This window comes from Dermacentor andersoni, chromosome 3 (assembly GCF_023375885.2).
Source record: "Dermacentor andersoni chromosome 3, qqDerAnde1_hic_scaffold, whole genome shotgun sequence".
Taxonomy (NCBI): domain Eukaryota; kingdom Metazoa; phylum Arthropoda; class Arachnida; order Ixodida; family Ixodidae; genus Dermacentor; species Dermacentor andersoni.
This window is the reverse complement of record NC_092816.1, coordinates 1,288,113-1,300,297: the sequence shown is the minus strand read 5'-3', so window position 1 is coordinate 1,300,297 and position 12,185 is coordinate 1,288,113. Positions and strand designations below refer to the sequence as shown.

The following is a 12,185-nucleotide window of genomic DNA, read 5'->3' as shown; positions in this document are numbered from 1 at the left end:
GTTTGGGAGCAGTGCAATCATGACACGCAAGCGGGTCTGTCACTTTCTATTTCGCGGGCATCTGCAGTAAGCTGAAAAGCACTAATACTTAATAGATAGAAAGTTAGAAACTGCCTAACAGGACGTGTTGCAAACTGCTCTGCAACTTTCTAATTTGAATTTTTTGCCCAATCTCGTTGCTTCAGAAGTTGGTTAATCAATCTTGACTAATTATCTAATTAAGCAAAATAAAAACATAGCGTGACACATTACATACAAAAGTGAGGAACATGCATTTGGTTGCGTCGTCTTAGAGTGCATCGGCACATTTCTCTGGCAAGCTCTGGCATAAGTATCGCTAAAGTTAGCTGAAACACCCTGTATAATGTGTTCCATGAGCTTACAGGCAACGCAAGTAATTGAACGTGCAGTTAATGCCAACGGATTACCGTCAATAGCCACCATGAGATGGGTTCTGCTGAAATTTTTTTCACATCTATCGCACAGTATATGGCATAGTGCTGTTAAGCTTCAGTTTTGCAATAATGTGCAAGAATTTGAATAAATAAAGATGAAAAACATTGTCTGCAATGCTCTCTCTCAAAAAAATATTTTCAATAAAAAATTTGGCTATTTTGAGTCAGAATTCGGGATAACAGCATAGCATGGAAGGGGTGGTTAATTGGACACAAAATGTTTTAAGATATTCTATCAAAATGATATTTTCGTTCATATTGTGGCTTCCCTTTCTTTGTAGTTCATCAAAACAGCATACCAGCATGACATCGTGAGTTCTCATTTCATTTCATTTATTCAACCTTAAGGGCCCGAAGGCATTACATAAGGGGGGGCATGCATCAAAGTTGCACAGCTTCATAAGAAGGTAACATAAAGTGCGCATTGATGGCAATAGGTACAAAAAAAGGAGAGAAAGATTACAAAAAAGAAGAAAAAGGAACATATAAACAGTACCAACGAGGCGATAAATAAATATTAATAAGATAAGTGTGGTATTTATGTAGTTATGTTGGCATTATCAAAATAGTTTAGTTTCTCGCGAAATGTTTTGCAGTCGCTGCACGAAAGAATGTTATCCGGGAGTGCGTTCCAAAGTGTTATGGCACGGCGGAAGAATGAGCTGCTCATCGCCGTCATCTGGCACTTTATCGCCACCAAGAGGCGAGTATGAGATAAACGGGATGATGTTCTGAACGGGCATTTTAAGAGGGCGTGTCCTGACTGGGTGAAGTAAAAGAAAGTTTGAAGAAGGCAAAGACGAGAAGTTGCGCGTCATGAAGCAAGCAATGGAATAGGAATGGAAGTATATTCTAAAGTTATTCATGTGCCATTTTTGAGCAGTAAAAGTTTTCAAAAGATTACAATGAGTTTTGTTTCCTTCTGGACTGAACTTGCTTAACCAAACAGCATTTGGTCTCCAGCCCATAGTCCATGAAGTCAGTGTGAGCTTGAGGACAGCACCTGTGTTTAAACCTCTCACAAGTACAGAAGTACAGTTCTCTATTATCACTTAATTATTTCTCCTCTGTGTTCTTTTAGTATTCAAATAATGCATTACTTGTACGCATACACAACCACAGATTTTACCAAAGCACAATGTGGGTTATACAATCAAAAAACCATGTGATGTAGCCAACTTTACCAATGGCACATCATTAAAGCCCACAAACAGTTATGACGACAGAGTCAGTTTTGCACCAGCTATAGTGTCTAGTAACACTGCAAAATGAGTGCCAACACAAACAAATAAAACTAGTTTGTTTCAGCTTGTTATTTTTCCAACAAGTAAACTGCCTCGTGTCATTTCGTCACAGAGAAAACAACACCAATGTGTGCACAAGAAAGCATTGTTTTGTTGGCAACCAGTGCCGCATCCTATTTGGCTGCATTAAACCAGTTGAGCGCAAAGGTGGAATGGACTGAGGCCTCACCTACGATGTCAACAATCACCGAGTTGCCCAGAATGAGTGAGAAGCCCAGCAGCACCCACGGCAGGTACGGTGCCTGAAAGTTTATGAGCCCAAAGAAGTTGAGTCGGAAGTACGGGTTCCGCCGACTCCAAATGTACACTAGCATTGTCGTGAAGGCGTGGCCCAGGAACAGCTGGTTGACAAACATCCCTATCACCTGCAGTGGCACTAAGGAATGTTAAACCAATTGCCTGCACCTTCTTCACTTTCACGTGTTTAAGGTCACATTTCGGAGCATCGGTGGCTGCTGTATTAAGTACAGAATATTTTAGAACAATGGTCTACTTGAGTGCAAAATAATGTCAGGCACTATGCCTTGATGCAGCAAAGGGCATTCCTTGACATCACTGACAATTTTGTATGTGCATTTAGCAATGTAATGCGCAAATTGCCTGGCCATGTTCTGTTACATCTCAGAAGAGTCAACTCCAGAACCAAACATAAAAAGGATACAATTATCAACGATCCACCAAGCAGAAACATGTAGAAAAAGTCAGCTGTCCTTCCTCGAAATGAGCCTTCCTCGAGCATTCGGCAGTATCGGACGGTAAATAGCATGTTGAAGAAGAAGGCAAAGCCAAGAGTGCCAAAAAACAGGAAAGTTGTTATCAATCTCCATACCTGCACAACAAGGTGAGCAAATTTCCAATTCACTGCTTGTAAGCAAAGCACATGGTTCATAAATACCAGTAGTGACATTGCAGGTGCAATTCAGATACAGAGAATGCTGATAATTAAATTCTACACAGCATTGCCATTCATCCAATGCATAATAGCTGAGGTAGAGGCAAGCCTGATGCACTCAGTGTCTAAGCACCTTTGTAATATATGCACACTATAGCACTTGACAGCTACCTACGTGCCCGAACCCCTTGGTCAAATAAAGTTGTTTCTCTTTCTCTCTCCCACAATACTAAAGTAACTGTGTCACTTGGCACAATGAAATATGGCAACTTGATACTTTGTGGAAGTAACTTGTGTACAGAATAAAAACTGAAAAGAATGCTTGGCTAAAAGACAAAAAGAGCGGCACAACAGAAGTCATCTGAAACAATGCAAAACCAAATTGGCAAGAAATGGAACAGTTCTGCCATTCGTCCTCGCTAGGGCAAAACCCAGCATGTGGTTAGTTTTGCTCACGATCTACTGTATAAGGGGCGACCTGCGCGTGTGACGTTGCGCCAGCGCCGCTGATTTGCTTTTGCTTGTGTGGTTTTTCTTTTTTTTTAGTTTTCCAAACCGCCGTTGCGAACAGTGGCGCTAGTGCTCACCCCCACCTACCCCAACCCCATGGCCGGCCGCACACACGGGCAGCAAGCATTTTCAGCGAGAGCACGGAAGGACGCAAACGCACGCGCGCAAAACAGTCGATTAGCTGAATGGTTGGTGATCTGTTGGTGTCCCTAGATCTTGATTACCAGATTCTATTTCAGTGACACTGTGATTCTCAGCCCCGTGGGCGCCGGCTTTCGCGTTTGCGGCTTCTTCATGCACGATGGTTTACTGCTGCATGCCGTTGTGAAAGTCAAGCGGCCGAGCATCAAGAGGAATTTCATTTCATGAGTTCCCCGTGACCGATATTAGGAACCAATGGTTAAAACCTGAACAAAAAAAATTGGCTGGGGCTTAGGTCAGGTTAAGCCTGGGTACCTCAAAGCGAAAAGGTTCGGTGATGCTTATGGTTTAGCTTATAGTTATGCTTTATGATTTAGCCTATGGTTATTCTTAGTTTAGCTTATGGTTATGATTTAGCCTATGGATATGCTTACGGTTTAACTTATGGATCTGCTTATGGTTTAAGTTATGGATATGCTTACAGTTTAGCTTATGGTTATGCTTTATGATTTAGCCTATCCATGGTTATGCTTACGGTTTCACTTATAGATATGCTTTGGTAAGCTTATGGTTATGCTATACGTGTGCCTTGTGTAGTTATGCAAATTGCTTATCAATTATATATACCATAAGTTATGCAGGATTATTAAACTTCTTTATTCATCATTGTTGGGCGCACTGTCTTGCGATTTCTGTAGCCATAAACACAGCTCTCTGTATCGGTAGTGCTCTTCTCCTTCCATGTTGAACGCGCACGCCTGTTCTGTGGCAAGCAGTTATATAGTCACACGCGAAGTCAAACGACGACGCATAGCGCGCGGCAGTGGCCACCTGCACCGACTCCGAACACGCTTAACGGAGCCAATTCCAACGTACGCCGGCTCGTGCAAAGCGCGGTATTGATTAGCGTAGTGAAGCTTTTCGTTTCAAAAGCCCAACTCCAGAAAAGTGCTTAAAGTGTAGTGACTATCTATGTGATGGCACAATAAAGCACCCTTGGAATTTTTCAAGCTAGACTTTCGTTATCATTTGGTAAAGCGGCATAAATAAATACGTCAATAACAGCACATTTTTACGATTGTGGCATGCACTGCAATTAAATCTACTCATGTTCTGCCGCGCTCTCAACGGCACGTCACTTCAGTGAACGTGCCGAATGCCGCAAAGGAACGCATGGGCCCTGCAAAGTGGTACGTAGTGCGTTCATTGAGTCCGGCTCGGGACTAGCGAAACCTACGGAAGAATGAAGTGCAGGCGGACTCGGGCCTCGGCTAGCGCGGAAAGTGCACACCAGACCATATTGGCACCACAGCACTAACCAACATTTTAGCAGACAATGAGGGGAAAAAAAAAGCTCCAAGAGATTACACTATTTCAATCCTAGCAGCCGTGCGGCCGCGCCTTCAAAGTAGTTTCAAATTTCATTGCCCTGCACAGCGAAGATATATCTGGGGCATGTATCGCATGTATCGACGCGCATTTTTCTAGCCGCACCCTGTCAATAATGTGAAATGCCGAGTTTACTGCAGCTCCTCTGCGAATTTTTACCGTCATCGCTGTACTCCTGAAGGCAGGGCCGTAGCGTTTCGGGCGTGGTTGTGAGGGTGAGCACTGGCGGCCTCTACTGGCACGCTTGGTCCCTACTAAATGATCATGTGGTATTTCTTCGGCCGCGCGCTGCCGTAGGCGACCACGGGAGGCGCAGGTCGCTCTTTATACAGTAGGTCGTGGTTTTGCTGTGGAACTGACAGGTGGTGCCACAGTTACGTTCCTGCAAATTTTTCCTTTTCTACTGACAAGTTTGCTTTTTACTCTTTCTGCCAACTTGTGATTTATTCAACACGAAACGGGCAAGTAATGAACTTAAAATAGTTCCACCGCAAAAATGCTACCTCCATGCAAAGTTTGAGCCAGACACATATACGTGGTGTTCCTGCAACACTGAGTTATGCTACCAAATCACTACTTAGCTAAGAAGTGGGTGCCACGCAAGGAGTCGCTAGCTTACGCTGGTGGTGCGTCTCAGAGAAGGAGTAGCTGGTCTACACTACAGCTACACAGCCACATAGAAGCTAAGCAGGCCCACGCCATGATCTTTGACTTCATGATGAGAATGGCTTGTTGCTGAAGAGTTACGAGTTAAGCAGGTTGAAGGAACACTGAAGGTGTTTATTTACAGGAGAAATTACAGCAACCACATTTAAGAAAATTAGGGGATATTAATAGTTGCAGGATTACTGCATACACAACATGGTTATTGGAGCACACAGCTACATAATTCTGGGAGCCCTTTACATGTTAAATCATAGCCCACCTATCATACACAAGATGGCTCATAAAATTTCATCCATGTTCTACAGATCAGGAAAACCGGTGATGTCAGGTCCTAATCCCATGGTCTGAAGAAGCTGTAGACGCCCCCCCCCCCCCCTTTCTTGATGAAAGAGTGCCGCCACATGTGCGCCTTCATTCACTGAGCACCCAGTGAAGAGGGACAGAAAGGAAACACAATGCTCATGGTCCTAGTAGTACAAAAGAAGAGCTCAACAGCAGAACATGTTTGCTAGAAGGAGCAACGCCTCTCCCAGTTGTTGCATCTCGACTCTTTGAACGGCTTGGCAACTGGCTGGTTTTTCATGGGTGGTCAGCTAGGTAGGGCTGCATGCAGATCTCATACGACCCCTTTTACCATGCCTTTTGGTAGGATTTCTCACACAAGTCCTGGTAACCCTCTTATCGTTGTGGTCTCATGATAATTGGCACCAATTGACCAGCAATTGATCAACATGCCCCGCTTTCACAATGCAACAAAGGAGAGTTGTTTGATTAAAATGGGTCTTAGTTGCCCTGCAACAAAGACATGCCCTCCTGCAGTTACCTGACAGCACTTTTATGCTCAAGCTGGTCAAGAGCTTCAGTAAAATGTTATTCTTGTCAACATTGCAATTGACGCCTGCATCCATTTTCTGGCTAATCCACCATACCTTACATAATTTAACCTGTATAAACATGGGTTATGATACAGGCAGGCAGCCATGTACGCCAACCCCCTTTGCAGTTACTACTCCTCAAGGTACAGATTATCTTGCAGTTAATTAACACAGCAACAGTTCACAGAAGCACTGAACACAATGTTCTCAGGTGTTCTGATATCTTCACAAGTGCTAGTGCACTCAAGGACGAGAAAATGTTTACACTGTAGTGAAAATAGGCTGCTCCCCCACAACTTCATTTCTAAGGCAAGATACTTACTTGATAGTGTTTAATTATCAGGGTTGGGTTGAAGTACAGTTGGAATGGAGAGATAATATCTAGGTGCTGCAATGAGAAAGAAACGGGCTTATGAGGCAACCGCACCAAAATTGAACATCCAGCCAATACCGTGCAGGCAAGAAATGGGTACATAACAGCACACCGTGTCATAGTACAGGCTTCTATAAATGCCTCCTATGCAAAGTCACATCTGCGTATGGTTGCAGTGGATAAACGAAACAGACTGCGACACATATTCACAGCGCCGAAGTCACAACAATAAATAGACAAAATGGGCACTGGGTGAGCCTGAACAGGTCTTGTTTGTACCAGCAAATGGCAAGCAATCACTGGGCAGGTGACTGACCAACTAAGTGATATATATTTTAAAGAGTCCCTGAAATGATCTTTTGCTGTACCCAAGAATCCTGCACAGACATGGAGAGTACCTCTTATAGAATACTTTCTCACAATAATTTCGTGTGAGCGTGCTATATCAAAAAAAGTTGCAAGTGGTTCTCCTCTTCTCAAGAAATGTTGCTACCCCTGAATTCGCAAATATACACAACACCTCAACGGGTACCTTATGTGGGTACATCTCTGACACCCTTGAGCATGTGATGCAGGTGTTCTCCACGTAAGTTCATTTGAGCCAAGCGTATCAGCACAACTGTTTCTAATGCTTTTCGTGCCACTGTGGTGATGGGGGCGTCAAAATGGAATTGTTAAATGCAGTGCTCACCTCTACAGCATGCAGCCCCCTCAAGTTTACTTCCTGCGCACACCTGCAGCACGAAAATACTAGTGCTGGTTTATAAGCATCCTTGAGGAGGATATCAGAGTGCAGCACTAGCCCCATTAGACACACACTGCAAATTTAACTGCCTCAAATAAACAAGATACATGAAACACATATATACAAGACTGCACTGGTCCTGTGTATATGTGTTTCTTGCATCCTTGTTTATTTGCGCTAGTTAAATTTGCAATATGCTGCACCAAATGGCACAAACTGAGGCAGTTCTCAGCATTAGTGAGTCTACCGCCAAGCGACCACCATATGTTTATGCAAGATTACGCTTTTACAGACGCCACTGCACTAACAGTACTGTCATTCCTTTTCAGCTGTGCCAACATAGCACCAAGCTTTTTAAAAGATACTCTTTATTGTATTGTTTCCTTGCATGCACAAAAATTTGTGTGTGTAGACAACAGCTGCCTTAAATAAATGTCTACATTTCTTTGTGTTCTTGTCTGTACAGGTACACAAACTATATACGTATCAGCAAAACGGCCGCCAGGCCGCCATTGTAATCTGAACCTGGCAACGTTCAACGCTAGAATGTTATCTAGTGAGGAGAGTCTAGCAGTGTGCTATTGGAGGAATTAGAGGGCAGTAAATGGGATATAATAGGGCTCAGTGAAGTTAGGAGGACGAAAGAAGCATATACAGTGCTAAAAACGGGCACGTCCTGTGCTACCGGGGCTTGGCGGAGAGGCGAGAACTAGGACTCGGATTCCTGATTAATAAGGATATAGCTGGTAACATACAGGAATTCTATAGCATTAGCGAGAGGGTCACAGGTCTGCTTGTGAAACTTAATAACAGGTATAAATTGAAGGTTGTACAGGTCTACGCCCCTACATCTAGTTATGATGACCAGGAAGCTGAAAGCTTCTATGAAGACGTGGAATCGGCGATGGGTAAAGTCAAAACAAGGTACACTATACTGATGGGCGACTTCAATGCCAAGGTAGGTAAGAAGCAGGCTGGAGACAAGTCAGTGGAGGAATATGGCATATGCTCTAGGAATAGCAGGGGAGAGTTATAGTAGAGTTTGCAGAACAGAATAATATGCGGATAATGAATACCTTATTCTGCAAGCGGGATAGCCAAAAGTGGACGTGGAGGAGCCCAAATGGCTAGACTAGAAATGAAATAGACTTTATACTCTGCGCTGACCCTGGCATCAACAAGATGTGGACATGCTCGGCAAGGTGCGCTGCAGTGACCATAGGATGGTAAGAACTCAAATTAGCCTAGACTTGAGGAGGGAACGGAAGAAACTGGTACATAAGAAGCCGATAAATGAGTTAGCGGTAAGAGGAATTCCAGATCAAGTTACAGAACAGGTATTCGGCCTTAACTCAGGAAGAGGACCTTAGTGTTGAAGATATGAACGACAATCTTATGGGCATCATTAAGGAGCGTGCAATAGAAGTCGGTGGTAACTGTTAGACAGGATGCCAGTAAGCTATCGCAGGAGACGAAAAATCTGATCAAGAAACGCCAATGTATGAAAGCCTCTGACCCTACAGCTAGAATAGAGCTCGCAGAACCTTCTAAGTTAATCAACAAGCGTAAGACAGCTGACATAAGGAAGTATAATATGGTTAGAATTGAATATGCTCTGAGGAACGGAGGAAGCCTAAACGCAGTGAAGAAGAAACTAGGAATAAGCAAGAATCAGATGTAAGCGTTAAGAGACAAAGCCAGCAATATCATTACTAATATGAATGAGATAGTTCAAGTGGCAGAGTTCTATAGAGATTTACACAGTACCAGTGGCACCCACGACAATAATGGAAGAGAGAATAATTTAGAGGAATTTGAAATCCCACAAGTAACGCCAGAAGAAGTAAAGAAAGCCTTGGGAGCTATGCAAAAGGGGAAGGCAGCTGGGGAGGATCAGGTAACAGCAGATTTGTTGAAGGATGGTGGGCAGATTGTTCTAGAAAAACTGGCCACCCTGTATACGCAATGCCTCATGATTTCGAGCATGCCGGAATCTTGGAAGAACACTAACATAATCCTAATCCATAAGAAAGGGGATGCCAAAGACTTGAAAAATTATAGACCGATCAGCTTACTGTCTGTTGCCTACAAAGTATTTACTAAGGTAATTGCAAATAGAATCAGGAACACCTTAGACTTCCGTCAACCAAAGGACCAGGCAGGATTCCGTAAAGGCTACTCAACAATAGACCATATTCACACTATCAATCAGGTGATAGAGAAATGTGCAGAATATAACGAACCCTTATATACAGCTTTCATTGATTACGAGAAAGCGTTTGACTCAGTCGAAACCTCAGCAGTCATGTCGGCATTACGGAACCAGGGTGTAGACGAGCCGTATGTAAAAATACTGAAAGATATCTATAGCGGCTCCACAGCCACCGTAGTCCTCCATAAAGAAAGCAACAAAATCCCAATAAAGAAAGGCGTCAGGCAGGGAGATACGATCTCTCCGATGCTATTCACAGCGTGTTTACAGGAGGTATTCAGAGACCTGGATTGGGAAGAATTGGGGATAAGAGTTAATGGAGAATACCTTAGTAACTTGCGATTCGCTGATGATATTGCCTTGCTTAGTAACTCAGGGGACCAACTACAATGCATGCTCACTGACCTGGAGAGGCAAAGCAGAAGAGTGGGTCTAAAAATTAATCTGCAGAAAACTAAAGTAATGTTTAACACTCTCGGAAGAGAACAGCAGTTTACGATAGGTAGCGAGGCACTGGAAGTGGTAAGGGAATACATCTACTTAGGACAGGTAGTTACTGCAGATCCGGATCATGAGACTGAAATAATCAGAAGAATAAGAATGGGCTGGGGTGCGTTTGGCAGGCATTCTCAGATCATGTACAGCAGGTTGCCATTATCCCTCAAGAGAAAAGTGTATAACAACTGTGTCTTACCAGTACTCACGTACTGTGCTACTAAGTGCTACTAACTATGTCTCATGCAAAATTACATGATGACAACATATATACTCGCAGAAGTATGTCAGTATTCCATAGCAACATTCCTACATAACGAAAGATTTTAATCTTCTAACGTTTGTAACTCAGCAGCCGCAACGATTTGACGTCATCGCTGTCAACGTGGCTAAAGAAGGCCGAAAATATTGTCATTCCTGATTAAACAATCTTATTGCAGCCACATGATTCTCTCTTCCGTGGGGGAGACATTGCTCTCTTTGTGAAAAATGCGCATTCATTTACGATCCCTCCGTCACTTTCATACAGCACACGGGCCATTGAATTTGTCAGGCTGGAATACTATTGCTTTGTCTCCTTTCTTGATAAACTTGAAACGATGTTTAATGCACTAACAAAAAATATGAAACGGTTGTTATTGTTGGTGATATGAACACTGATACCAGTAGTTCAGCCCATGATTACACTATGCACTTACTAAGGTCGTATCACTTTCGCAATCTCATCACGGTACCTACACGAATAACGACCATGTCTGCTACTTCGATTGATCATGCATTAACGAATTCTGAGGAGAATATTATTGCTGGTGTTTACAATAAGCCCATTACAGATCACTTGCCAATATTGGTCTCTGTCAACAATGTACAGAAGAAAAAAACATGATGGGCCAAGGTTTGTTGTAGCATTCCTAGTTAAAGGACACAATAGACGGAAAGTATTGCTATGGAACTGGCGTCCATCTTGTCTGCCATTTTATTCTGACTTCCTTCTTCTCTTCTCCTGAACCCAGGTTCCTGCACTTCTTCATCTTCTATTCGAAGGCTCATACCACTTCACCCTTCCAGGTTTCTTTTGCTAACCCCTCCTGGGGTAATACTTAAAAACGTTTCCAATCGAAGCACATTCAACTGAGCCACGTTCGCCAATGTACCACACAGTCTTCAATATTCCTTTCTGAGTGGCTGTCTTTGTCACAGAGTAAGGACCATAAAATTTGGCACTGGATTCTCTTACTCCTTTCCTAACTAGAATGAGGTCGGTGACTTGAATGTCTGGGATATCTGAGCAATGTCTCTTGTCAAAATTTTTTTTCATTCGTTTACGGTACCTCTCCTCCTGCGATTTCTCTTTCCTCTCCTCGACGATCTTGAGATTTTCTAACAGCCCCAGTTCACGGTCCGCCTGAAGAATAGGGGTTTCTCCTGAAGAAGCAAACTGTGGGCTGCATCCCAAGCCACTCATGTAAGAGCGATTGTGATGTCTTACAGCTGCTTCTAAAGAGCATTCCCATCCACCAGGGAAACTATCGTACATCCTGATGTATTGTTTCACATCTCGTATAGCACGCTCTACAAGCCCATTCGCCGCGGGATGGTATGGCGCACAGAATTGTATTGATATATTGTGGTCTCGAGCCCATCTTGCTAGTTTTTCACTTTTGAACGCTGGACCATTGTCACATACAATCGTCCTGGTTGTCCTAAACATATCCCGTTCGAGAAGGGCGATGACACTATTCGCATCTTCTTTTCCTGCCCGTGCCGCGACCATCCTGGTGCATTCATCTATGGCCAGAAGAAAAGCTTGCGTTTTTCGGACTCCTTCTCATTTTTTATTTAGCTCGGCGAAATCCAGGTGTATAACTTCAAAAGGCACGTTCGAGTGGCAAGGTGTTATCATGGCGTCCGTAGGCTGCTTATATTTCACTTTGTTGACTTGACAAATGTGGCATGAACGAACGTATCGATTGACGTCTTCTTTCATGTGAGGCCACGTAAATCTCTTGACTAGCTTGTTGTAGGTGGGCCAAAATCCGTCGTGTCCTCCAGATTCTGGGCTATCGTGGTACAAATAAAGCACCCTGGAAACCAGCGTTGGCGGGACTTGATAACAACCTTCCATAAA

General features: G+C 43.4%; 1 protein-coding gene across 4 annotated transcripts in view; it reads right to left on the bottom strand.

The window, feature by feature from the left end:
- The window catches only part of Der-2 (Derlin 2), a 61,920-nt gene that overhangs the window by 34,003 nt on the left and 15,732 nt on the right, over positions 1-12,185 (bottom strand). For 3 of the 4 annotated variants that reach the window (XM_050169436.3, XM_050169437.3, XM_050169438.2), the window contains exons 2-4: positions 6,555-6,620; positions 2,421-2,588; positions 1,929-2,124 (exon numbers count right to left, since the gene is read on the bottom strand). In XM_050169436.3, coding sequence (XP_050025393.1) covers positions 1,929-2,124; positions 2,421-2,588; positions 6,555-6,620 — 430 coding nt within the window. The remainder of the gene's footprint in view (positions 1-1,928; positions 2,125-2,420; positions 2,589-6,554; positions 6,621-12,185) is intronic. The other variant, XM_055065687.2, reaches the window with a different exon arrangement.